Below are 23,011 nucleotides of genomic sequence, written 5' to 3'. Positions count from 1 at the left end.
AAAAAAAAAAAAAAAAAAACCAACAGGGTGCTTTTTTTAGCCACAAGAACACGTTGGTGGGTGCAATATTTTGGCTACGTGTTTGTGTATTTGATGATCTGGATGGTGCACATCTTGACCGTACGTGTCGTGGCCCCACTATGATATTACTATTGTTTAAATTCAGGACCAATCGGATGATCCTACTCGTCCAAACTATGTCTATTAAGTGAATGGTTAACGGAGGACCTGTTAATTAAAACAAACAAGGCATTTTTATTTAGGGAAATGTCAACAAAACAAGCATAATTTAATATTTCCACAAACCTAGCTGTCTGCACTTCTTTAATCGGCTTGTGAGAGCTTTTTGGAAATGTAATAGTTTTCTTTCAGCTGTTTAATTACTAAAAGACAAGATGGTTTGTGAAAATATCAAAATATGGTTGTACTGATATCATTTCTCTTTATTTACCCTAATTGTTTGTTTTGTGCAAATCATATGATGAGGAATGATAGATGCAAGGGCCGGAGAAGGGCCCTTGAATAGACCCACTTCATTTTCAAAGTCAGTTGAGAAACCGAATTCGGCTGCACTTTGAAAATGAAGTGGATCTATTCAAGGGCCCTTCTTTAGCCTTGTATCTATCATTGCTATGATAGATGCTTAAAATCGTTTGATTAGATTGATTTTTGGGCCGTTCGATATTCAAAGTGGGTCCCGCTAGATGGACTATCAGATCAGTAATTGGACTGGCCACTTTTGGTAGCTCCTTTACAAAAGAGAGATTTTATATGGCATGTGCTAGTGAAAGTAAAGTACTTTCTCAAAAAGTATTACAGGGCCCACTTCATAGGATGATCCAAACCGTTCATTTGTTGGGTCACCTATAGATTGGAGGGTTAGGATCATTTTATGGAGATGATTTATGTTGTACAACCTATTTAAGTTGTGGCCCAACAAATGAACGATTTGGATCGTCCTATGAAGTGGGGCCCACAGTATGTTTTGAAAATACTGGAATTCACGCCCACATCCCATATAAAAAAACATTTTTCACAGTACTTTCTGGGCCTTACTTGTACTTTTTGGCGTGCAATTAGATCACGTTGTACTGTTTCACGGCATTCATCCAGATCTGATCGACCGCTACGATCATCTTAGATCCTACCGAGATTAAAAAAAAGTTTTTATTGATGAATGTGATAAAAAAAATTTGCAACAGAGAGGGCTATTTTGGTAATTTCGAATCGGAGCTCAAATAAGGCCAAATTTGATCCAGCTGTCTCGTTCGTATTTGAAACGGATTACGTCATTACGACTCTAGAAGAGTTACATTCGTAATTTTGTCCAATAATTAGGGCGTTTATATAAATCAATCCTCCTATAGTACTATTTAAGTTTCCTACTATTTAAGCGGCGATTTTTCAGGAAAAACAGAGATCTGTTCGCAGTTGATTCTATGAGAATAATTTTAACAGCAAAATTTTTCCCTTTTCCTCCGATTTATACGGTTTTAGAGAGAAAAAAACAGAGATTTCTGAAAGACTGAAGAAAACAAGAAAAAAAGAGTGTAATCATCTACCTTTTTCTTACTAGAGAATTATGAGATTTGCGTTTTTGGAGGATTTCTGACGAGGTTTTATCTGATTTCTGTTAAAATTTTGTGTTATAATCATCTCTTTGTTTTGAGAATTAATGAGATATTATTCCGTTCTTAAGATTAATTGTTGTAGAAGAAAAATGATTACTGAAGAAATCTTTTCAGAATTTTGTGTTGAGATCTCTGTGAATAATGTTTTGATTCTGAAGAAGTTATCGAATGCAGTTTCATTTTCCCTTTCTTCTCTCTTTATTTGAATTTCTTAAGTTTTTTTTTTCTTTCTTAGGATTTGTTTTGTATTTTAATGTTCTTATGAAATTTTTTCCCTTTTTTACTTAATTTTTGGAAGAACTAATGAATTTTATTTATTTGCTTAAGGATTTTCCCGAAGAACAAGATTTGGATCTGTTCAGAAGAGGAGCAACTATAAATAGTATATTTTTCGCATCAAAGTTTGGTAGAAGCCTCTGTCAGAGGCTTAACTTTCTTTTAAGCAAAGCTCAGAAGGCAATTTAAGCTTCGAATATTCCTTATTTAATCACAGAAACTGAGAAATCCTCTCTCTAGCCACATGATCTTTAAAAAAGTCCTGAGGTTTGAACGAAGAGATTTATAGCTTTGAAAGATCTGAGATTTCAGCCTCACAAAATTCCAGCTGAAGAATATTGAGGTGAATGCATTGAGGCTTTGGTTTCTCAGGAATTAGGGTTTTGGGAAAAGATGGAGAGGTTTTTGATGGAAATTCAGAGCGGTGGAGAATCTGTGTTCCAGACAATGATGTTCGCGGTTCTTCCAATAGCAAAAGTCTTCACCATGTGTTTTATGGGGTTTCTGATGGCATCTAAGTATGTTAACATCCTCCCTGCAAGTGGACGGAAGCTTCTTAACGGGGTTAGTAAAAGAGACTTCTAGCTTTTTCTTATGAAAGGTACTTTCTTTTTTTATAACTAGAGAAAAAAGAAAAGAAGTAGATAGAATTTTCTCGTGATGTACTGATGTCTCTGTTCGACTGTTCTTTTGTGAACTTTCCTTTTCTAGTTGAATGAATGTCTATAGCTGAAAGTTTTTACTTTTAGATTTTTTTTTATAAAGTTTATGTGATTTAAAACAATTTTAATTCTTAAATTTTAAATCTCCACATATAGTTCACAAAAGAGTTAGGAATTTACTTCACTTTTTAAGCATTAAATCTTATATTTTAAATCTCCACATAAAAATTATAAAAAATTTAAATATTAAAGAAAAGAATTAGGAATTTACTTCACTTTTTAAGCATTTCAAGTTCATTGCCTCCAAGGATACACTCTAAAAAATCCGTCTCCTTTGAGTTTTATAGCTCTAGGGTTTCAAGAACTAAGTTAGAGGGAGATCTAAATAATTACAAGTGTGAACCTTCCCACGTAAAATTGATAGAAAAGTCCCTCCACCATACAATATCACATGTGGGCCATCAAGATTAGATAAAAATCACCGTTCAAGATTCATGGTTCCCATTAATTGGACCTCACAGAAGAATTTATAAATCCCGTTTTGACAAACTAATGTATTCATATTTACACATAAATTGCAAGAATGTTTGATAAAAATATTTTATCAAATATAACTGGTCAGATTTCTCAAGTCCAATTATATGAGATACCATCTTAATATAATTTCTCCAATAGGAGTGGTGGATTCTCTGTTGAGCATCCACTTATACTATGTACCATGTGAGCAACCCAATATACCCGTATATATATATATATATATATATATGGTGCAAATCTGAAGTTCATAGGTTAATTTCGAAGAACTTTGGATCATAAAAGGGTCTCTAGTTCTATATAGGCAACAACATACATTCCCAAATCAAATTAATTACAGCATTATAATCAATGACAGTAGAGTAATTTTCCTGAAATGAAAAAAATAATTAGTTGGATTTTTCCTACAAAATACTAATGGATGTAAGGGAATGATGGTGGATCATTGGATATTTGGATCTGGGCAAGGTAAAAAAGTGACAAGGGTTAAGGAATGATTCTGACGAAGGGGTAAAGGATAAAACGAAAGGTAAGGGGTATGTAGGGAGACAGAAAGGGAAAATGATCAAAGGAGAGGGACATAAAGGGGTATGTATGTGATAAATAATGATGGAAACCATACCTGGGATCGATGTGCCGGGCCTTGTTCCTTGGTCGTCTCGATGTAGGTGGTGTCCAAGAGGCGAGACAGAAAGCTACAACGAGAGAAGGGAAGGGGATGATCTCACACAAAAGAAATAGAGAGAGAATATAGAGGGGTAGCAGAGGGGGGTGAGGGAGGAGAGAAAGAAGACAGAAGGAAAGAACATGAGCAGGAAATATGGTGCAAACAATCATTAGCTTGCAATCGAGAAGCGAAGAGAATCCGAGGAAAAGCAAGGGGAGGAAGCAGGCGACTATAATGGGGTCGCAACCATAGGGAGCGGGGGGGAGTGAAAGGAGATACGAGAGGGGGAGGAGATAGTGGTAAAAGTAGTCACAAGCCGAGAGATGTTGGGGAATGAAAGAGATGAGTGAGAGAAGAGAAAGGGAGGAAGGAAGGAAGAAGATGAGGAAAGAGAGGGGAAGGCTGGTAACTGCACACGATCGAGAGAGGGAAGGAGAAAGAAAGAAGAAAGAAAGAGAGAAGGTGGAGCCCAGACGTGCGTGGGTGGGTGGGGGCGGGGGGGGGGGGGGGGGGGGGTGTGTCTCTTTGTCAATATCATCGGATTCCGGCGGGTCTCCATGATATTAGTAAAGATCGGCAGCATTGAAGACGAACATGTCCTTGTAAAGGAATGAACATCCCCATGCCTCTAGCACCTCAAAGGCTCCTAGAAACCATAAATACAGACCGAGGAGGCCAAATTTATCAAAGACTGTAATTGGCTCCTCTTATTTTGCTTCATGTCTCTCTTTTTTCAGTAATAGTCCGGTAGGGGTCCTTGCCTAACCCCAGCTTACCCATAAGAAAAAAAAAAACATTGAAGACGAACGGAGTCGTAACATCCTCAGAAAGGTCCAATTGAAATACACTCGACCTAACTTCTTGAGGATTCTGTATGGTTCAACTTTCTTCCTCTTGAACTTGTCGTAAGCTCCGATCGGAAATCGCTCTTGTCGAAAGAATGCAATCACTAGATCTCCAATGCTGAAATATAGGTCTCTTTGATGTTGATCAGCGACCACCTTGTAATTCTCGTTACTGGTAAACGACTGAAATATTTCCGTTATCATCTCCACCGAAACAAAATCTCAATGGATTCGTTCCACTTCATTATTTCGGTCAAAATTTGAAATTTCGATTGAAATGGTTGAAACCTCTATCTCAAAATGCAGTTGCGGGTCAAAACATGGCCAAAAGCAAGTCCTAGTCGACTCGGCCCAATGCGGTCGAGTACTCGGTTGACAAGGTCATAACTCAGGAGAGTCAAAGGACTTTAGATTGACTTTATAGGGCAAAATGTGGACTCAGACAAGAATGCTGCCAAGGAAAAAGTGTGTCGACTCGGGAGAGTCCGCGGTGATGCGGGGGAGTTTTGAAACTACGATCAAAACAACAAAAAATGAAAAATGAAAGTATATATTTTTTCTCAAAACAAAAAGTCTTGCTGTAATCTGTTGTAAATCGAAAAATAAAATAAAATAACATACCTAAAAGTTTCATTTTTCCCTTTTGTTTTCCTTTTTTACTGGTTTTTTGGGTTATGGCATGGATAATTAACATCTTGTGGCAATTTCTGTTACAGCTGGTCTTCTCTCTTCTCCTTCCATCTTTAATATTCTCTCAACTTGGAAGAGCTGTGACTTTACAGAAAATGATCGATTGGTAAGAATCAGAACCCACTCACACACACGCGCGCGCGCGCGCGCCCCCCATCCACGCCCGCCACATCTTATGCTTAATACAGTGCTAATTATGTGGTTGTAAGTGAAACTAGTCTATCGAATTGGAGGAGTTTTTTTAAATGTCAGTTTCTGCTACATTAGCATTATGGATATGGTTCTGCTGCAGCCTGCTGAATATCAGCAGATCTATGGGTTATTTTATTTGAATGTTGGCACTCTCAAAATTGACAGAACAAAAATATATTAGCAGTTTTAGACAGGTGGTAGTGGTAGCAACTAGATCTGATGGCAAATACATCCAAAAGACTTTAGCAGAGTGGCAAAATGCACTAAACCAGCCAAAAAATTAAATATGAATTGATGACTTATATTTATAATGTTGGTTATGAAGGTAGAAGCATTAAATAATCTGTTTTTGTAGCATAATTTGATAACTCCTACGTATCGTCCACGACAAAAATTTCTTGACACTGAACTTGATATTCTTATTGTCCAACATATAGTTTCACTAGCATTTTCATAAATTCTATTGTAATTGTTTCACATGCAGCTTCCTTGCCAAATCCTTGGTTTCTTTGTAAAGAAAATTTTCTTGACCATTCGAGTGCTCTACTATTTAAAATATTTTCCATGAGCTGTGACGATGCTTCACCTGTGGCTGTGGCATGATATTTGCATGCAACACTGTCTTGACTATCTCTGTTGTACACGTGCCTTAATTGCATAGCGATCGGGGCCGTAGATCGAGGGCTGCTATATGAATGGGCCTTCGTTGAAAATTGCATGGATGGGGCTTAGTCATCCAATCAATAGAACTATAAATGGATGGTCAGAAGACAAAGTTGGGCAAAAGGTCAACACCTAACAGGCAAAGATACTACGATCAGGCAGTTAGGGTCATCTGATTACAATGTTTTCTGGGCTGCTCACGACTCATTTACGTGAGGTCCACGATATCAATGGCCCTGATCGTACTTATGTGTCATGTGTACAGTGGTGATGGTATGGCATGGAACTCCTTGTGTGATATTTTTTTTTCATTTTTTAAATGTTGTCCATGGAAAATCTTGCCATGACATAGGGATTTGAATAAAAGACAATGAGCCGGTTACTACCCAAAATTTACTGCAGTCCTAGAAGCAGATGTTTCAAACCAAATGCTTTACAATATGGAGAGAATGTACGGGTCATCCTTTCTTCAGTGGTTTGAAAAGTGTTTGATTTTGGTGGCTTATAAAATTTTCTGGGAAACAGTGGCTGCATGTTGATTTGGAGCCACAATTTTAGCTAATCGTGTTTCCTCCTTCTTTTTTATGCTTTTAATTATTAATATGCTAATTAACTGGTCATGAGTTGGTAGTGTTATGATTTCTTTTCTGGTGTGAAAGTAAATTATTTCTTTTCAGTTTTCACCTATTCCTCTAAATGCCTTCATGTGTTTCATAACAGCTTTCATCTGCAGGTGGTTTATTCCGGTCAATGTTGTTCTTGCTACCATATCAGGTTCCCTAATTGGTTTAGTTGTTGCATTCATTGTTCGGCCACCATATCCGTACTTCAAGTTTACCATTATCAAAATCGGAATCGGTTAGTTACTTCATTCTAAAATTCCCAAGTCATGGTAGCTATTTGTTACTTTTGGTTACATATTTGTTTGGTTCTATTTGCTTCTTTTGATTATTTATACACTTTTTTCTTTTCTTTCTATCTTGACATTCTTATCTAAATCTATTTCCAAATTTCATGTATGTGATGAGGCAAGAATTGGCAAATACTGAATTGTATATGGACTTATGACATTGGATTGGACAATGGAGGGAGATGCGAACGAAAATCCCAAAATGCCTTTTTCCCCTTGAGTACCCATTGCACAAGTCAATGGGGTGTGACCTTCAAAAAGATGTCTTTTAGCCCATCAATGATGGCATGCCCATACTGCCAAAACAGTGACAAGATTTGGCCACATTTTTTTTCATTTCAAAAAAAAAAAGAAAAGAAAAAAAAACTAGTTGAAAAGTATGAAGCAATTTTGCCAGTAGCTTGTGGCTTAGTGGAATTTGTGGCACCTAGGTAGTTATAGGTAAATGCCATGTACTTGTGGCAAATATGCTACTTGTAACATGTAGATTATGTTTATTCATAGTAGTTTTCAGATGAAGTTCTGAGGGTCTTCTGAGGGAACCATGTGAAATTTGATGCCTAAAGACCTCTTCCACTGGATACCTGGAAATCCTATTCCTAATTTCCTAGGGACGTATAGCATGAGCTCTAACTTTGACATCTAAGCTCTTTTAAATAAATCTCTGCAGTTATATACATGCCAAGAAGCAGAATGCAGTCAATCCATGAAGCCAGCAGAAAATATGAGACATGACCCATAGATGTAGCTCAAAATGGCCTCACTATGGGAAGTATTAGTAATTTCAAGGAAAATAGGTATATATCAATTTTAGAAAATGACATATCCAATCTTATCCTATTAAATCAGAAATTATGCATGATTGGTGATGTACTCCTTTTTTTATTTATTATTTATTGGTAATGTATACTGAAACTCCGCTGGAGTAGAGGCAAAGTTCTCCTTTGAAAGATCAACTGTGGTAAAGTTCTTCTTCTTTTAATCGCGAACTTTTATTAATGTAAGTGACAAATCCCAATGACCGAGGTGGTCAAGTGCAAAGCTGCTAAATTGTAAAAAGAAAAAGGAGAAAGATAAAAGAGGAAATAAAAAAAGATAGGGTAGTTTCAGAGAAAATCGAACAGAATCATCTGTTGGAGAAACACCTGTCATTTGGGTTGGTCAAATTGAGGGATCAACTCCCTGGTCACCCCAGAGCGGTTTAGGGCATCTGCCTAAGAATTGTCAGAGCGCCAAACATGAATGAGCCCTACACTATGACCCTCCAGAGTGTCATGAATCTCCTCGATAGCGTCCGCAAATCTCCATGGGTGTCTGGCATTGTCTCTCAACCATCTGACCATGTTGAGAGAATAACGCTCAATGATTGCGTGATCTGTGTTTGGTCTTGAAGCTTAACTCCATAAAGAATCGCATGAACCTCTGTTTCATTAGTCTTTTATCCTGACTGGACACAAGAAAGCCCAAATCGTACCACCGTTGGTCGTTCTCAGAAGACAACCAATGCTCGTCGTGTCGGGGTTAACGAAACCCAAGCCATCAAAGTTCATCTTTAATTTCCTTAGTGGGGGTAGTTGCTACCTGGGACCCATGGTCCTCCTTGAAGTATTTATTCATCTTGGCAACCTCCCAAGACTATAGAAAGAAGACATCGTGATTCCTCTGAATGAAATAAGATTCGATGCCCCACTGAACTGCCGTCGGAGACATTTGCCTCTGTATACTGCCAACTCCCTGATGCCTCACTGAACTGCGGTCAGAAACATTTACCTCTGTATCCTGCCAACTCCCTTTGAGGTGCCTTTGAAGACTCCTATTTCTTTCTCTTCAAAACAACAACGAGATGACAGAAAAAAGTCAAAGAATCTTTCCTCTGGGAGGCCATGGGTGAAAAGGCCATGGATCAACATAGTCCGTGATGTGACTACAACCCATTAGACTCTAATAGGTCAAACCCGAAATACCAAAGCTTACGAGTGGACTTTAATTGAAGCAACAGGTGATCAACGTATGGTGTCAGCAAGACACAATGCACAATAGTTGACAATTGACTTATGTCCGTGGTGTTAATGGTCAATCTTAAAGATCTTATTGTGGTAAGCTGTCTAGTAGAACACCATCACTCATAACGGGGCTTGAAAGCACCAAATATTCCAAACAAGCGAGGGAGGTTAAGGGGGACCAAATGATTGAAGGAGTGAACGCTGAAAGAGCCATATGGAAGGCCATCTCCAAACCCTTTTATCCTTTCCCAATCACCTGATGTATATTGATTTGATTATGACTAAAAGAGTCACTACATTGTCTACTTCACATTCGAAAAAATTCCTTTGGAACTCTATGTGCCAATCCACCTTAACTATTGTTTATGTGGAGATAGTTTGTCACGCTACTCTCTTTTAGTGTTCTATTGTCGCACCAAATGTCTAGCCAGAAGCTAATCTTATCCCCTACTCCCACTCTAAATTGGATCCCTTTTAGGAAACCAACCTTAAATTTCAGAACATCCCTCCACACTGTTATCTCTTTATTCCTCTTGTCTATCAATGGGGTCCCATCCTCCAAAGCTGGCGCCATATTTAGCGTCCATCATAGTTCTCCAGAGGTGGTCCCTTTCTTTGCCTAATCTCTACAACCTTTTTCCCGGTAATGCATTGTTCGTCAATCTCAACCTCCAAATCCCTAAACCTCCCTCTTTAACTGGCTTGCACATATCGTTCTAGTTAACTAGATGGTATTTCCTATTGTCTTCTTTGTCGTTCCACATAAATTTTCTTTGAAGTTGGTCTATTCTATAGATTTCAGAAGCCGGACACAAGAATAACTACATAAAGTATAGAGGGTGGTTGGCCAGGACCATCATGACCAAATTGATTCTGCCACCTAGAGTGAGCGGTCATTTTCCAGGGGTGAGTTCCATTTCCATTCTCTCAAGCATCAGGTCACATATGCTTCTTGTGGGTCTGCCAATGCAAAGTGGAAAGCCAGGGTAGGAATTTGTAATCTCGCCTCCTTTCTTACATCCCAAAGATTCAGCAAACACCTCTATCTCTTGATCATTCAACCTCACACTCATGACAACGGATTTGGTAAAGTTCACCCGCTGACCTCACATAGCTTTAAAACACCTAAGGACAGCCTTAAGGCTCCTAAGCTTCTAGATGTTAGGGCTGCTAAAGAGTAATGTTTCGTCAGCATATTGTAGATGAGAGATTTCTACCCCTGATTGACCTATGGTGGAACCTTCAATCAATTCGATAGATCTGGCCCTATCCATCACTCTGCTCAAACTTTCCTCCAAGATAGTGAAAATGAACGAGAATAATGAGTCTCTCAAATGAAGGTCCCTCAATGTCTTGAAAAAACCTCGTCGAGTCCCGTTTATCAAAATCGAGCCCCACATTGCCGAGATACATTTCATCATACAGTCCTTCCCTTTTCTACCAAGTCCCATTTGACTCATTATGGAGTCAATGCAATTTGAATAGAGAGGCATACGTCTAAAACAGAACAATTATTGGGCCTCTAGGCATATCCGAGTATCATAGGTTGCATAATGTACTTCATTATTTTATTTTTTGAATCAGGATCATTTGGTTCCCAATTTCATTATTTTTTGTTTTGAACTTATGCATATTTTTTGTTTGCTTTTTTTTTAATTTGATTATTTTCTTTTGCCTAATTATTTTTCATTCTGCACTTGCCACTTAAGTGTAGGGACTTGCATCTTGAGCTGTATACTATGTTCAATCAAAACTTGAATAAAATGTAATCGGAAATGGACTGTTTTTTTTTTTTTGCTATTGACAAAATTGGGCTATGACTTGTTAAAAAATTTTAACGCAGGGAACATTGGAAATATACCACTTGTCTTGATTGCAGCTTTATGTCGAGACAAATCCAACCCTTTCGGTGACACAAAGAAATGTAACCAGGATGGAAATGCCTATATCTCATTTGGGCAATGGGTAGGTCTTGAAATATACCAATGTAGTAGCTCAACCATCCCGAAACTTTTCATTCTCGTTATTCACAAACAACAACAGCACAACTATGCACGAATGTATATGTGCTTTATTTAAGAAGTTTTTATGAGGTAATTATATAGACAATAAGAATTGAGAACTTAAGGGTTTCATTGGATATCTCTATTTTTTTTTAAATAATCTTATATGCAAATTGTTTTTAAGTTATGTATGATTATTTGCAAATAATGGTTATAATAGTTTTAGTAATTATATAGTTAATGGTGCCCAAAGAGGTCTGAAATATTCCATTTGCAAATAAGATTAAATTACAATATTCGTACTTGAAAATAAGGAATAAGTTTTATGGCAACCAAAGTGACCCTACATATATGAGTGCACAAATGATCATTGTTGAGTTATGTCCTTAATGGTATTTGTCATGAGGATCATTGATTTGGTGGATTTCCATGAGGCGATCTACATGATCTTGGTCCGACGCTAGACGCACACCCCATTTGTGATATTAGTGCCAAAAAAAAATCAAGGGTTTATTTTGTTTTGATGGGCTCCCAAAGAAGCTTTTTATTTATTTATCAAGGTTCTAGGATCACCCAATTATGGTGGACCAGTTGCAATGCAATGGGTTAAGACCTGTAGTTGTCCCCAAATTCAATCGATTTGGCTATGTGCATGTGGCATGCATATGGGGTCTAGAGCCACCTTTCTTTATTTAGTTTTGTGTGGGATACTTAGGCTTTCTATTTTTCTTCTTATATATAGCTTAGTTTTGTTCTTTTAAAGAGAGTGTGTTGCTATGTGTAGGATATTTGCATATAATAAAACCATATTTAATATAACATATAATAATACATACACATTCTTTAAATATAGTTTCTTTTTCCTTTTTTCTTTTACAGGTAAGATGACTTGAACTTAGAACCTAGTTGTTCCCACTCAAAGGAGCTTCCAACTGAGCTATGGATCACGCCATAAAAGTGGAAAATCCGAGCGTGATGACTTGAACACATAACCGAACATCTAATACTAAACATTTTAGCCACTCTGGCTACACTTTTTAAGTAACTTTCAATATAGTTATTCATAATGTAAGGTATTTAAAAACTATAGAAAAATTTACACTTATTCGATATTTAATGGCTATAAAAATTTTACATTTGTAAGTGTTTAATAGTTGAAGGAAAATTTACATTTATAAGTTTTTAAATAGCCTTAGGGCTATGTTTGACCAATGTTTTCCCATTATATATATATTATATAGCATAGATTAAAAATAAGAAAAAAATAGAAGAAACAAAACTTTGACAACAGTAGGGTGTCATGGTAACCTTTTTTTGTCTCTTACAAATACTACTAACACCATCAGTGACAACAGTAGTTTCACTACATCAAGATGTCACTATTAGGCTTATTTCAAGTTGTAAATGCAGGCCTAGGATGAGGGTGGGTGACTGGAGTAATGTGACCTTAGCATTACATTTCTAATGTAGCAAAATATATTTAATCTTCAATAACTCACAAAGTAATCTTGGTAGTCAACTTGATTTGGCCAATTACCTCTACGGTAAAGGATTTTTCATAAAATCCCCACAAGTTTTTTTTTATTAACTCACCCAATTCGAACTTTGAGACCAGAACATTGATCTGCTGGTCATCTAGAGTCATTGAGTATTTTTTTTTCTTGAAGGCTTGAAGCATGTGCCGTGGACTCGTCTGTGTTGACTAAATGCATGCTCCTTTATGAAGGCATTAAAATCTAGGGAGATGATATTTTCACCCCCTCTGCAGTACGTATTTGCCCCCCTGATGATGTGAACAGTGGGCAACTTTAACGTCTTTTTATGTCAAATCACGTTAGAAGGGAGGCGAATGCGTACTCCACGGGGGGGGGTGGGGGGGGGAATATCATTGACCAAAATCTATCATTTTAATGTAACAGTACACTGTTTTGACTAATTGGAAACAAGACAATTCACTTATTAAGATTATTATAGATTCATGATTAACTGCTTTTGTACAGACTAGATATATTCATTTTATTTCTATCAAAAACCTTTATTGACATTTCCGTGTCCTTCGAGTTTTCCATTCTTTTCTTAAAACTAACCTTGGTTTAAATGAAATATGTGTATATCGCAGGTTGGCGCCATCATTCTATACACGTACGTATTTCATATGCTTGCACCTCCCGGAGATTCCTTTGATGGTGATGAAGAGAATAAGCTTCCAGTGAAGGCTACTGCTCCACAGAGTAGTATGCCTGAGCAAGTTCCCTTACTATCAGAGCCTGAACCAAAAGATACAGTCACTTCAAAGAGAGGAAAGGTTAGAAGAAGTATAAAGACTATCCACTTAGTGCCATTCCACTTTCATTACAGCAAAAAAATGCACACTGCAGGTTCTCTTTTTGTTAGCGATCGGAGTAATCCTCTTTAAAATTTTGTCTGTTTAGATGAGAAATTCCATAGACTCTTCTTCCTGATATGGTCAAGTTGTCCATTCCTTAGGAAAGTAACCGCTGTTAGTTCAACAGTTAAAGACTTTCCATTGCAAGCACGGATGATGTAATAAGCAACATACTATGTTGGTGAAGATAAAAGCCTAGAAATGCAACCCTTATTCCAACAAATGGAGAATCTGCTTGAAGAAAACTGAACTTGTTAGGACAAGAACCTTCAAAGCACAATCATAACTAACATCCATCCTAGGGCAAAAAATCACAGTTTTAATGAGTAGAACACTAAAGATCTTTGAAGTTCTATAATTTTGAGTTCCTTGTATAAACCATAATTAGTCGAACCTAGTCAAAATTCACTAATGTCATGTCATAGTTGATCATTAATCTTAACTGTGGCTAATGGACAATTGATTGGTAGCACTGTTACTAGGATAGATGTTTTGGTATCAGACCATGGAAATCAGCATGATATCACCTCAATTTGTCATTATATGAATATTAGTTAATGAAAGCATAATGTTGTAGAAGAGTTCTCCTAGATTACTAGGGCTGCACTAAAACTATATAGATAGCACATAAATAATGCCAAATTACAATAAAGACTGGAATTTTTTTTCCTTGTTAGTAGTAGGTTCACATGTGTCTGACACATCTTCAACACAGATTTTTTTTTTTTGGATAATGGAGCATCTATGTGTCTGCCGCATGGTTGCTATCGCTGACTGCTTGGAAAGATGCTCGTTATTTAAAATATTGTCATTTGCAATTCAAATTTCTCAATACTCAGTAGTCAATATGCAATGCCATTTAGGTAGCATGCAGTATTCTAAAATTGTAGAAATATTTATTTAAAAATGCAAGTATAATTATAGAATTTCTAAAATAGAAGTGAACATCTTGAAGAATGCCGATACTGCTTTGCAATTAGGTTATGCTTAAGCTTGATGGATCTATTAACCTTCAAAAGGCATTCTTCAACTGGACAACTTGGTCATATTTTTCAAAAGTATTTTTTGAGTTAGCTAAATTAAGGTGATCTTCATTTGCGCTCAGCTAATTTTCTTTTTATAAGGACAGATTTCGGCTTCACTGATTTTTGTGCTTTCTGATTCAGATAACCAGCACCCTATATTTTATTTTTGAAAAGTTGAAGATTAAGCAAATTCTTCAGCCTCCCATCATTGCTTCTGTAAGTATAGCTATCTAGAAGTTGAAGATTTGATTGATTTATTTTGGTGCCTTGAATTTGAGAAAATCTCTCTCTTATTCTTAAATGTTATAATATCAAGGAAAATCTGTATCATGGATCACCATCTTTGTTACTAGCCCTTTTAACTTGGACACCAAAACCCCTTAACACAGTAACACTGATTTTAAATATTGGCCGATGTAAAATGTATCAGATTGTCAATGGTCCTATATAATACGTCCCCAATTGTCTGTGGGTGCACAAAGTCATACCAATGTTATGCTGACCATATAGTTCATTTATAGGCCATATGAGCTGATTAATACTTTTACGTGTATCATTTTGCATACACGTGTGTTTTGGTTGCATGGAAACACACTTTGATCCCTACAAAGCTTTCAGTTTTCAATGTTTTCTCTTTTTGCTTTTGTGGGAAACATTGTATTAGAATTTGTGAAGATTCTCTGACCAAAATCAAGGATTAAAACACAAATCAAAGCTTCAATAACAAATCAAGGTATGATGATTATTGACATTCTTTGAGCTAGACCGGTGTGCGTCTTTTATTTGCTCATTTTTTAATTTATTGTTTTATTGTTTACTTATATTTGCTTGTTTTTTTTTTTCCTTTTGTTACTTTCTTTTTGTTTCTTTCTATTGCCTTTTTGTCTTTTATTTTATTGCTGATTTAGAAGCTATTCTTTGGATAGATCAAGTTATTAATACATTTTGTTCTACTAAGTTATGTTAGTCATATTGTTAATAAATATATCAGGATAAGGAGAGAGGGAAACAGGCAGACATGCAAACAATAGGAAAATCACCAATTGTATAGGATAAATTACATCATTAATCAGGACACATACAATTTTCAAATCGAAATGTGCCAGAATCATTTAAAAAGCTCATAGAAATGAGAACAATTCTTAATGGCTACCGATGTTGGCACTACCATGTTTTAATAATTACACAAACTTAACTTGTCCGTTCTTTTTACCTTTGACAGCTGTTTAAATAATAGAAGACAAGATGAGTTAGTGCAATTATCAAAACATGGTAATGCTGATATCAGTAGCGTTCTTAATTCTTCACTGTCTTTTAAATTTTTGAATGGAAAAAATTCCAGGCTATTGGCCAATGCATGGTTTGTGCCCTGCTTGATACATGGGCCAGTATGACACTCATATTTTGCTATTTGTTCCGGATTTTATAGAAATGATGTTTTTTAACTAGTCATGAGATTACCACGGAATGGCATGACTGTCAGTGTCGGACACGTTACCGGACATCAGATCCTTCAAATTTGAGATACATGACATGCCTTTTATCTGAATGTTAAAGTTTAAATATTAAACCCAACAATTAGAATAAGCATAAATTATGCAAAAGGAGTGTCAATGTCAATAGATTGTACCAGCTAAAATATAAAGTGTTGTGTCTTTGATTGAAAATGTTAACTTATGAACAGATTGCCATTAAGTTGTGTCTATGTGCTTGTGACAGATCCTGGCAATGGCTATTGGTGTTGTACCATTTTTGAAACACTTGATCCTTACAGATGATGCCCCATTCTTTTTCTTCACTGACAGTTTGATCATTCTCGGGTATGTTTTCTATCCATCTTTCTTTTTGAAACATTATCCTTTCAAATGAGTCACTAGTAGAGATTTATTTTCACTACAAAATTATACTGTCTTAAATTGAAGTTTATTTGTATTTATCTTTTCTGACATGAAACAGATATGGCATCCTTTCATACTTCATTCATAAATGACTAGAACCTTCTTTGTTGTTTCTTCATGGCTCGATTGGTAGGCATTATTGATTATGTATATACAGTTATACACACATATATTAATCATGAAAAAGCTTTTTTTTAAGAGAAAATAGAGAAACAATTATGTATCTTGTATATGTGTAGGTTTTTTTTTTTTTTTTTTGAAAAAAAAATCTTGTATATGTATATGTGTACTCTTTTTCAAGTGCTTTCTGGGGTGTGTGTGTTTTTGTATTTGTACATGGCATGTTGGCGTGATCATGATGACCCTCCCAAAACCCGATACTCTGAAAATTCATAATATTGAAATACGAGCTTGAAGTCTAGTGCAGGGGGTACCACCCTTGATATTTGATCCAACAGGCAACAGCAGCCCCTTTTTAAGAGGCTGCTGTTGGATCCAATATCAAGGGCGGTACTTTTGTCGTGCCGCTTGCACTGGACTTTACAATCGTGCACCATATAATATCTCTTGAAATATAATCTGATTATCAATAATGGTTCATATTAGTATAGAATAGAATATATAAAGCATATCTAGACAAATAAAGTACATTAAAATTTTAAATTTAGCATGAGATCCGGAAGCACATTCTTCCTTGCTTCCAGTTGCTCAAAGAGTGAGTTGTAGATCTAAATCCTCCTAAAAATAATACCAGAATATATAAAAATGTAAAAAACAAGCTGGGTGGGAAAGCAATATGGCCCCTCCCCTCATTGTGTATGCGTAGACCAGTGAGAAACTGTGTACGTGTTCCCCTTATTGTGTATCCGTATACCATTGATAAACTGTGTACATGTGTGTTTATGCATATGCCAGTGATGAACTTTCTTCTTGTGAAATTACCAGAGTTAATGCCAGTGAGAAACATCCCTGTAGTGGTAGTAGTAATAATATTTGATTTTGTATCTTGTGTTTACATGGATACCCCTTATCCCTCTTTATTCACTAAAAGACTAGTTTTTTTTGGGATTAATCTTAACTTGAATTTTAAGCTTTAAACGGTCATTAAAGTATGGTCTGACTCTCAGGGATGCTATGATTCCATGCATTTTACTGGCTTTGGGCGGCAATCTTGTAGATGGTAAGTCCATATCTTCTCCAACTATGTTTCTATATCAACAAAGTCAAGGCTTTTCTTTCATTTCTTAACACTTAATTTTAATTTTTAATCTAGTAGATCATGAAAGTTTATTAAGCTGAACTTGGTTAGATTTCTATTCATGATCAAATCATACAGGGTAACCTGAGAGACCAAAAATATTCTGATTCTTAGTAGTGCCTTAAAACATTTTGAGAAAGTATGATGGTTCTCATATTTCCTTCATTTTGAGAAAATATTTTGATTATTAGAAGTACCTTAAAACATTTTGGTAATTGTTGATAATTAAATTGATGTATTTCCAAAGGATTCTCCTCGATCTTGATCTCTCAAACATAATCTTTATGGGAATTTCAGCCATCAGTTAAATACTGCTAACTAATTATCTTTATATTTTCCTTGTTAGAATTACCCTATGGCCGTGTTTGACAACCATGAAAAAAAAATTTCCATGGAATATTAGTTTATCAATTGGTGAGATAGGGGAACGGAGGGTGGGAGAAAGAGAGAATTAAGAGGACATGAATGAGGGAAAGATGAGAAGTGGCTAAAAAATAAGGAAAAAATAAATTGCATTTTGAGTGGAGTTTTTTGCTTCTTTTCCTTAATTTTCAGCCTTTCTAACCCTCTCCTCACTCAATCCCTCTCCTGTCCTCACTCACCCTTTGGTAAAGCTAATATTCCATGGAAAAAATTCATGGTTGTCAAACATGGCCTATAAATCTATATATATAACATATTGGCAGACAGTAGGTCGGCGATATATTACATTCAACCAATATTTTTGTTTGATTGATGGTAATTGATATTAATTAATACTCTCTCCATTTTCCTCCTTGGTTGCCTACAGGTCCGGGACCAGGAAGTTCAAAGCTAGGATTTCGAACTATTGCTGCAATTATATTTGCACGGTTGATCTTGGTTCCTCCAGTAGGGCTTGGCATTGTTACGTTGGCAGATAAGCTCGGTTTCCTTCCGGAAGGCGACAAGATGTTCCGATTTGTCCTTCTTCTTCAGCATACGATGCCCACATCTGTCCTTTCTGGTAATATACTCGATCTATATTTTCATGTATATCTTGTTATGATTTTGATTTTTCTTAAAAAAAAATTAAGGCAGAGCCTTTTTGTATTTCTAAATTTCCTGGATTTATCCCTGTTGTCTACTTTTTATGATGTTCATAAATCCATTCCCATAAAATCTAAGTTACTCGGATAAAAAGTGTGCAACTGGGTCAGTCTCTCTTTTAATTGGACTAAACGTTTAAGGGGTGTTTAGTTAGCTTCCAAAAAAAAGAGGGTCTGTTTAGTCATTTCCTTCATGCATTGAATTATAGCTGCATGCATTGTCTAGTGAAGCACTCCAAGTATTTTGTGTTGGGAGACTTTTTGGGATCTTTAGAGGGTATTTTGGTCAGCTGAGATTGAACTCTAACACATAATACATATATTCACTTTGCCATAGCGTGGTTGGGATTATGCCCTCATAAGAAGAAATTACCATCAGATAATTTCCAGTGCTAGTATTTTAATCACCTTGGTGAACTTCTAGATCAGCAAAACCATCGGAGTATATACAATTCTGTTGACGGAAAACTCAAAATTACAGATATCTTAAACTTGTGCTGAATGAACTGAGAAATAATGGATTTTTTTCTTTATCCCTTTTTTTTCTTCGATTATATAAGTTAAACTACTTGTTTTGCTTTCATTTTCAATTTGTGGGTGCAGAAAAGGCCATTGGTTTTACAGGGTTCTTCACCTAACAGCATTCTGATCATTGAAAATGAGGATCTTCTGTCAATTATTTTTTTTATTTTTTGGATTTTGATTTTGAGAACCGACTGAGTCCAAAACTGATTATTGGACTCAAATTTTCGTTTAATTTTGAGTCCAATAATCAGTTTTAGAATGACAATAGGTTCTCAAAATCCAAAACAAACAGGGCCTTAGATTGTTGTAGTAAGTTAGATATGCTCTTCTTTTCTTTCATATATAAGGCAAATCAATGTGATTATCTTATTGTAACATGGTTGTAGGTGCTGTTGCCAACTTAAGAGGGTGTGGAAGTGAATCAGCTGCTATTTTGTTTTGGGTTCACATCTTCTCAGTCCTCTCCATGGCCGGATGGATTGTTCTCTATATCGCAATACTCTTTTGACGGCACACCGGTATATTATGTCGTCCCCCCCTTCTCTCTCAATATCTATTCATGTTAAAGGCTGATATAATAGAACAATATTCATACTGTACATTCCTTGCCTTTCAGGCATTTCAGTGTCTCTGAGGAATGCATGTGTTTATAAGAAGAGGAAAAAGTTGCAAATATCATATCATTTTGTTTAAAAAGAAAGAAAGAGGGGTGTTCCTCAATTATGATATGAAAAAAAAGAGGGGTGTTCCTCACTTTCTCCTTTCCTGATCTCTCTCTTTCTCCCCCTATCTCTTTTTCTTTCATTTTTCTGATCTCTCCATGATCTCGTTCTGCTTTTTTCTGTTCCCTCCTCTTTCTATATCTTTGGTCTCTCTTTCTCTTAGATCTATCTCTTCTACTTTCTAATCTCTCCCTTGATGGGCAAGGGAGGTGTTGGTGGCTGGATGATGCCGGAGTTGGGCAGATCTCGCAGGGGATGCAGCAATGGTGGCTGGAGGTGCGGAATGGCCGGATCTGGGTCCGAGTGGGCCGGATTTAATGGGAAAAGGATAAGAACTGGGTAGGGTGGATGGAGAAAGTGGGCTGGTGAGTTGGAAGTGGTGGACGTGGCAGGAGTATGAAAAACGGTGGCCGGATTCAGAGGAAAAAAGGAAGAGGTTGAATGTGGAGGTGGAGAAAAAGTATGATAGAGGATGCGGACGACGGTACTGAGACGACCGGTTATTCCAAACCCTCATCTCCCTCATGAAACTCGGAAGGCACGTGAGATGTTGAAAATGGTGCGGCGGATGAACGGCAAGGGGCTTTGGGAAGCCGTGAGTCGCCGGATCTGTGGGCCGTGTTGAGTGGCGGAGGCGATGGGTAGCCGTAGATAGCTTTGAGGTTGCCGTCTGGAGTTTGGGAGGTAAAAGATGAGTTTGATCGAGGTGTAAGGTTGGGGCTAGAAGGGCCGGGGTGTTAGGTTAGTTAGCTGGAGTGGTGAGTTTGATCGAGGTGTAAGGTTGGGGCTAGAAGGGCCGGGGTGTTAGGTTAGTTAGCTGGAGTGGTGATAGGCGGTGGTTGAAGAGGTAGTGGTTCAAGAAGGAGGTAAGAATAGTGTTAGGTAGAAGGTAGCGTAGGGTTAGGGATTTAGGGTTTAGTGGAAGTGAAGAGGAAGAATGTTAGAGTGAACAATAGTGGTCTCTAGAGTTAGGTGGAAGGAAGGGTAGGGTTAGGGTTTTAGGTTATGGTGGAGATGAAGAGGAAGAAGTTGGGGTGAACAATGGTGGTCTCTAGGGTTAGGCTAGGATTTTTGGCTTGGTAGTTTAACAGGGATCCCCCGGGACGGGCGGTGGCGCAAGGTGGAGGCCGCCGAAGATCGGATTCGATTGGTTGGCTATTATGCACAGTTAAGGGCGCACAATAGCTTCAGGCCTTTGAGCGGGATTTTTGAAAATCGAATTCGCCAGTTAGAAAGTGGTGGAGAAGTTTGTGTGATGTGACAGGTCACACATATGACTTGATGGGGCCCACAAATATTGTACTTTTTGTTGGACTCGATTCAATTGAAAACATTGGGCAGTGTAAAGGAAAGGAAGGGGGAATGGTGAAGGCACTCTAGGCTGCGGTAGTAGATGAAGAATTCGAAAGGAAAGTGAAATAATTATTTGGCATAGTGGCAGCGCATGGAAGTGTGGACCTTACTGTAACGGTTGACCCAGAAGATCACTTATTTTAGTTTTTACTGGCCTAGGAGTATGCTACTGGCCCCCCTTAATTGATTCTATGTAATACAAGTAGGGACCCCTGGTCCCCAATGTAATCTTCATAGTATCAATGAAATTGTCAATTAAAAAAGAAGAAGAGAGAATTGAATTCCTTATAAGATAGCTTATTTGTCCTGTGACTATCTTTAAGACTCCCTGCCGTTGTTATGCCCCCATCCACTATTCCAATGTTATATCAAGAAAAGGTATAGCTAATTAAGTATAGTTGGGCATTACATTTCATAAATGGACAATGTGGAAGGAAATGATATCTCCACCCCCTTCTGTTAGTCTTCTCTTGAACCTGATTACGTTTTTATCCTCTCTTCCTTATTATTTCCCGAAAATGAATTCAAATACAAACAAAAAAGGGGGGTGGAATGGCTGCAAAGGGGGTGGAAATAACATTTCCCATATTAGGAATAGGCCTCCAATTTGCATTCTAAAATAGGAGTATACATTTCCTGACTATTACCAAGTGGGCAACAGCCATGCATGAGAAAAATTCGAGAAAAAAGAGTAGTGAAACCGTAAACCATAAATATGTGGTTCGAGATTCTTAAATCAAAGAAACAGGGGGGACGAACGAGCGACACCTTTTCTTCCCTGGGCCACCCCCTTGTAGTGTAAAAGGAGTTGTCATAAATATACTAGAGGGGTGGTTCACGGAAGAAATTACAAGTGGGTGGATATATCTCTTCCCAATTTTTATTAACAAAAATAGAGCTTGAGCTTAAAAGTGAGATTGTTTTTGTGACTGTGTAGCCCAGATATCAGCCTTCCACTCTTTCGTGAATGGCTGAGATTAAAAGACACGTTGTTTTAGTAAGATTGATCTTAGTCCTTCTCAAGAAACTGAAAGGCTGATTTCCGTTTATTTTCCACGCCTCAATCTTACTAATGACTTCTCCCCTCGTCACCGGGCCACGCCCTTGTTGTGTAAAAACACGACTCATAACAAATACACATACACTAGATGTGGATGGCCCAAGGAAGAAAATGGGGCGAATATATTACTTCCTTTTTACAATGGCGAGAAACCTAAAAATGCCAATCAAAGAAGTGCTTACTAAGTGAGTAGTGCCATTATCAAAGCAAAGGAATGCAGGTATCATCATTTCTCATGTTTTCTCGACGGACGAGATAAAAACAGTCCGAACGGTAAAAACAGTGAAATGATATTTCCACCCCCATTTGTTCGTCTTGTCTGAAAATGGCCCCACTTTCTCCCCTGATGGCTTGTAAACAAACCAAAGGGGTGGAAATATCATTTCCCAAATAAATAACCTTAATATATATATATATATATATATATATATATATATATATATATGAGGAAAGTGTTTCTAGTCCGGCCGACTAGAGATCATTCTCTAGTCCGCCTCCCAAAAACACATGGGTCCCACATATTTTGTGGTGATCTAAAGCATTCATTTGATAGGCCTCATCATAGATAGGATGTCCACAAAAATTCAGCTTCATAGGATCTTCTTAACCCTTTGATTTGTGGAGTTAAAAAATTGACAGAT

At 37.1% G+C, this 23,011-nt stretch overlaps 1 protein-coding gene across 2 annotated transcripts; it reads left to right on the top strand.

Moving 5' to 3' along the window:
• The first annotated feature begins 1,392 nt into the window (after positions 1-1,392).
• Positions 1,393-19,939, top strand: LOC143849341 (protein PIN-LIKES 6-like). Of its 2 annotated transcripts, none has more exons than XM_077358337.1 (11): positions 1,393-1,550; positions 1,959-2,471; positions 5,332-5,411; positions 6,894-7,018; positions 10,917-11,038; positions 13,196-13,381; positions 14,629-14,703; positions 16,207-16,307; positions 17,513-17,565; positions 18,434-18,628; positions 19,622-19,939. In XM_077358337.1, exons 2-11 carry the CDS (start codon positions 2,301-2,303, stop codon positions 19,741-19,743), a joined length of 1,230 nt encoding a protein of 409 aa, XP_077214452.1. In that variant the 5' UTR covers positions 1,393-1,550; positions 1,959-2,300; the 3' UTR covers positions 19,744-19,939. The 2 variants fall into 2 exon arrangements, with proteins under 2 accessions (XP_077214452.1, XP_077214453.1); XM_077358338.1 differs by having other exon boundaries at positions 1,420-1,616.
• Positions 19,940-23,011: the final 3,072 nt, after the last annotated feature.

The sequence above is a fragment of the Tasmannia lanceolata genome, unplaced genomic scaffold (assembly GCF_043159265.1).
Source record: "Tasmannia lanceolata isolate RefF3 unplaced genomic scaffold, GAP_Taslan_0.1 ptg000018l, whole genome shotgun sequence".
Lineage (NCBI taxonomy): Eukaryota > Viridiplantae > Streptophyta > Magnoliopsida > Canellales > Winteraceae > Tasmannia > Tasmannia lanceolata.
Note: the sequence above shows the minus strand (reverse complement) of the source record. Positions and strands in the feature narration are given on the sequence as shown.

What these genes read in the sequence shown, in the direction of transcription:
- LOC143849341 (XM_077358337.1), top strand. Translation starts at nt 2,301, where the DNA reads ATGGAGAGGTTTTTGATGGAAATTCAGAGCGGTGGAGAATCTGTGTTC. An exon ending in GACGGAAGCTTCTTAACGGG is followed by an intron (nt 2,472 to 5,331) that starts GTTAGTAAAAGA and finishes TTTCTGTTACAG; the next exon opens with CTGGTCTTCTCTCTTCTCCT. An exon ending in TCACTTCAAAGAGAGGAAAG is followed by an intron (nt 13,382 to 14,628) that starts GTTAGAAGAAGT and finishes TTTCTGATTCAG; the next exon opens with ATAACCAGCACCCTATATTT.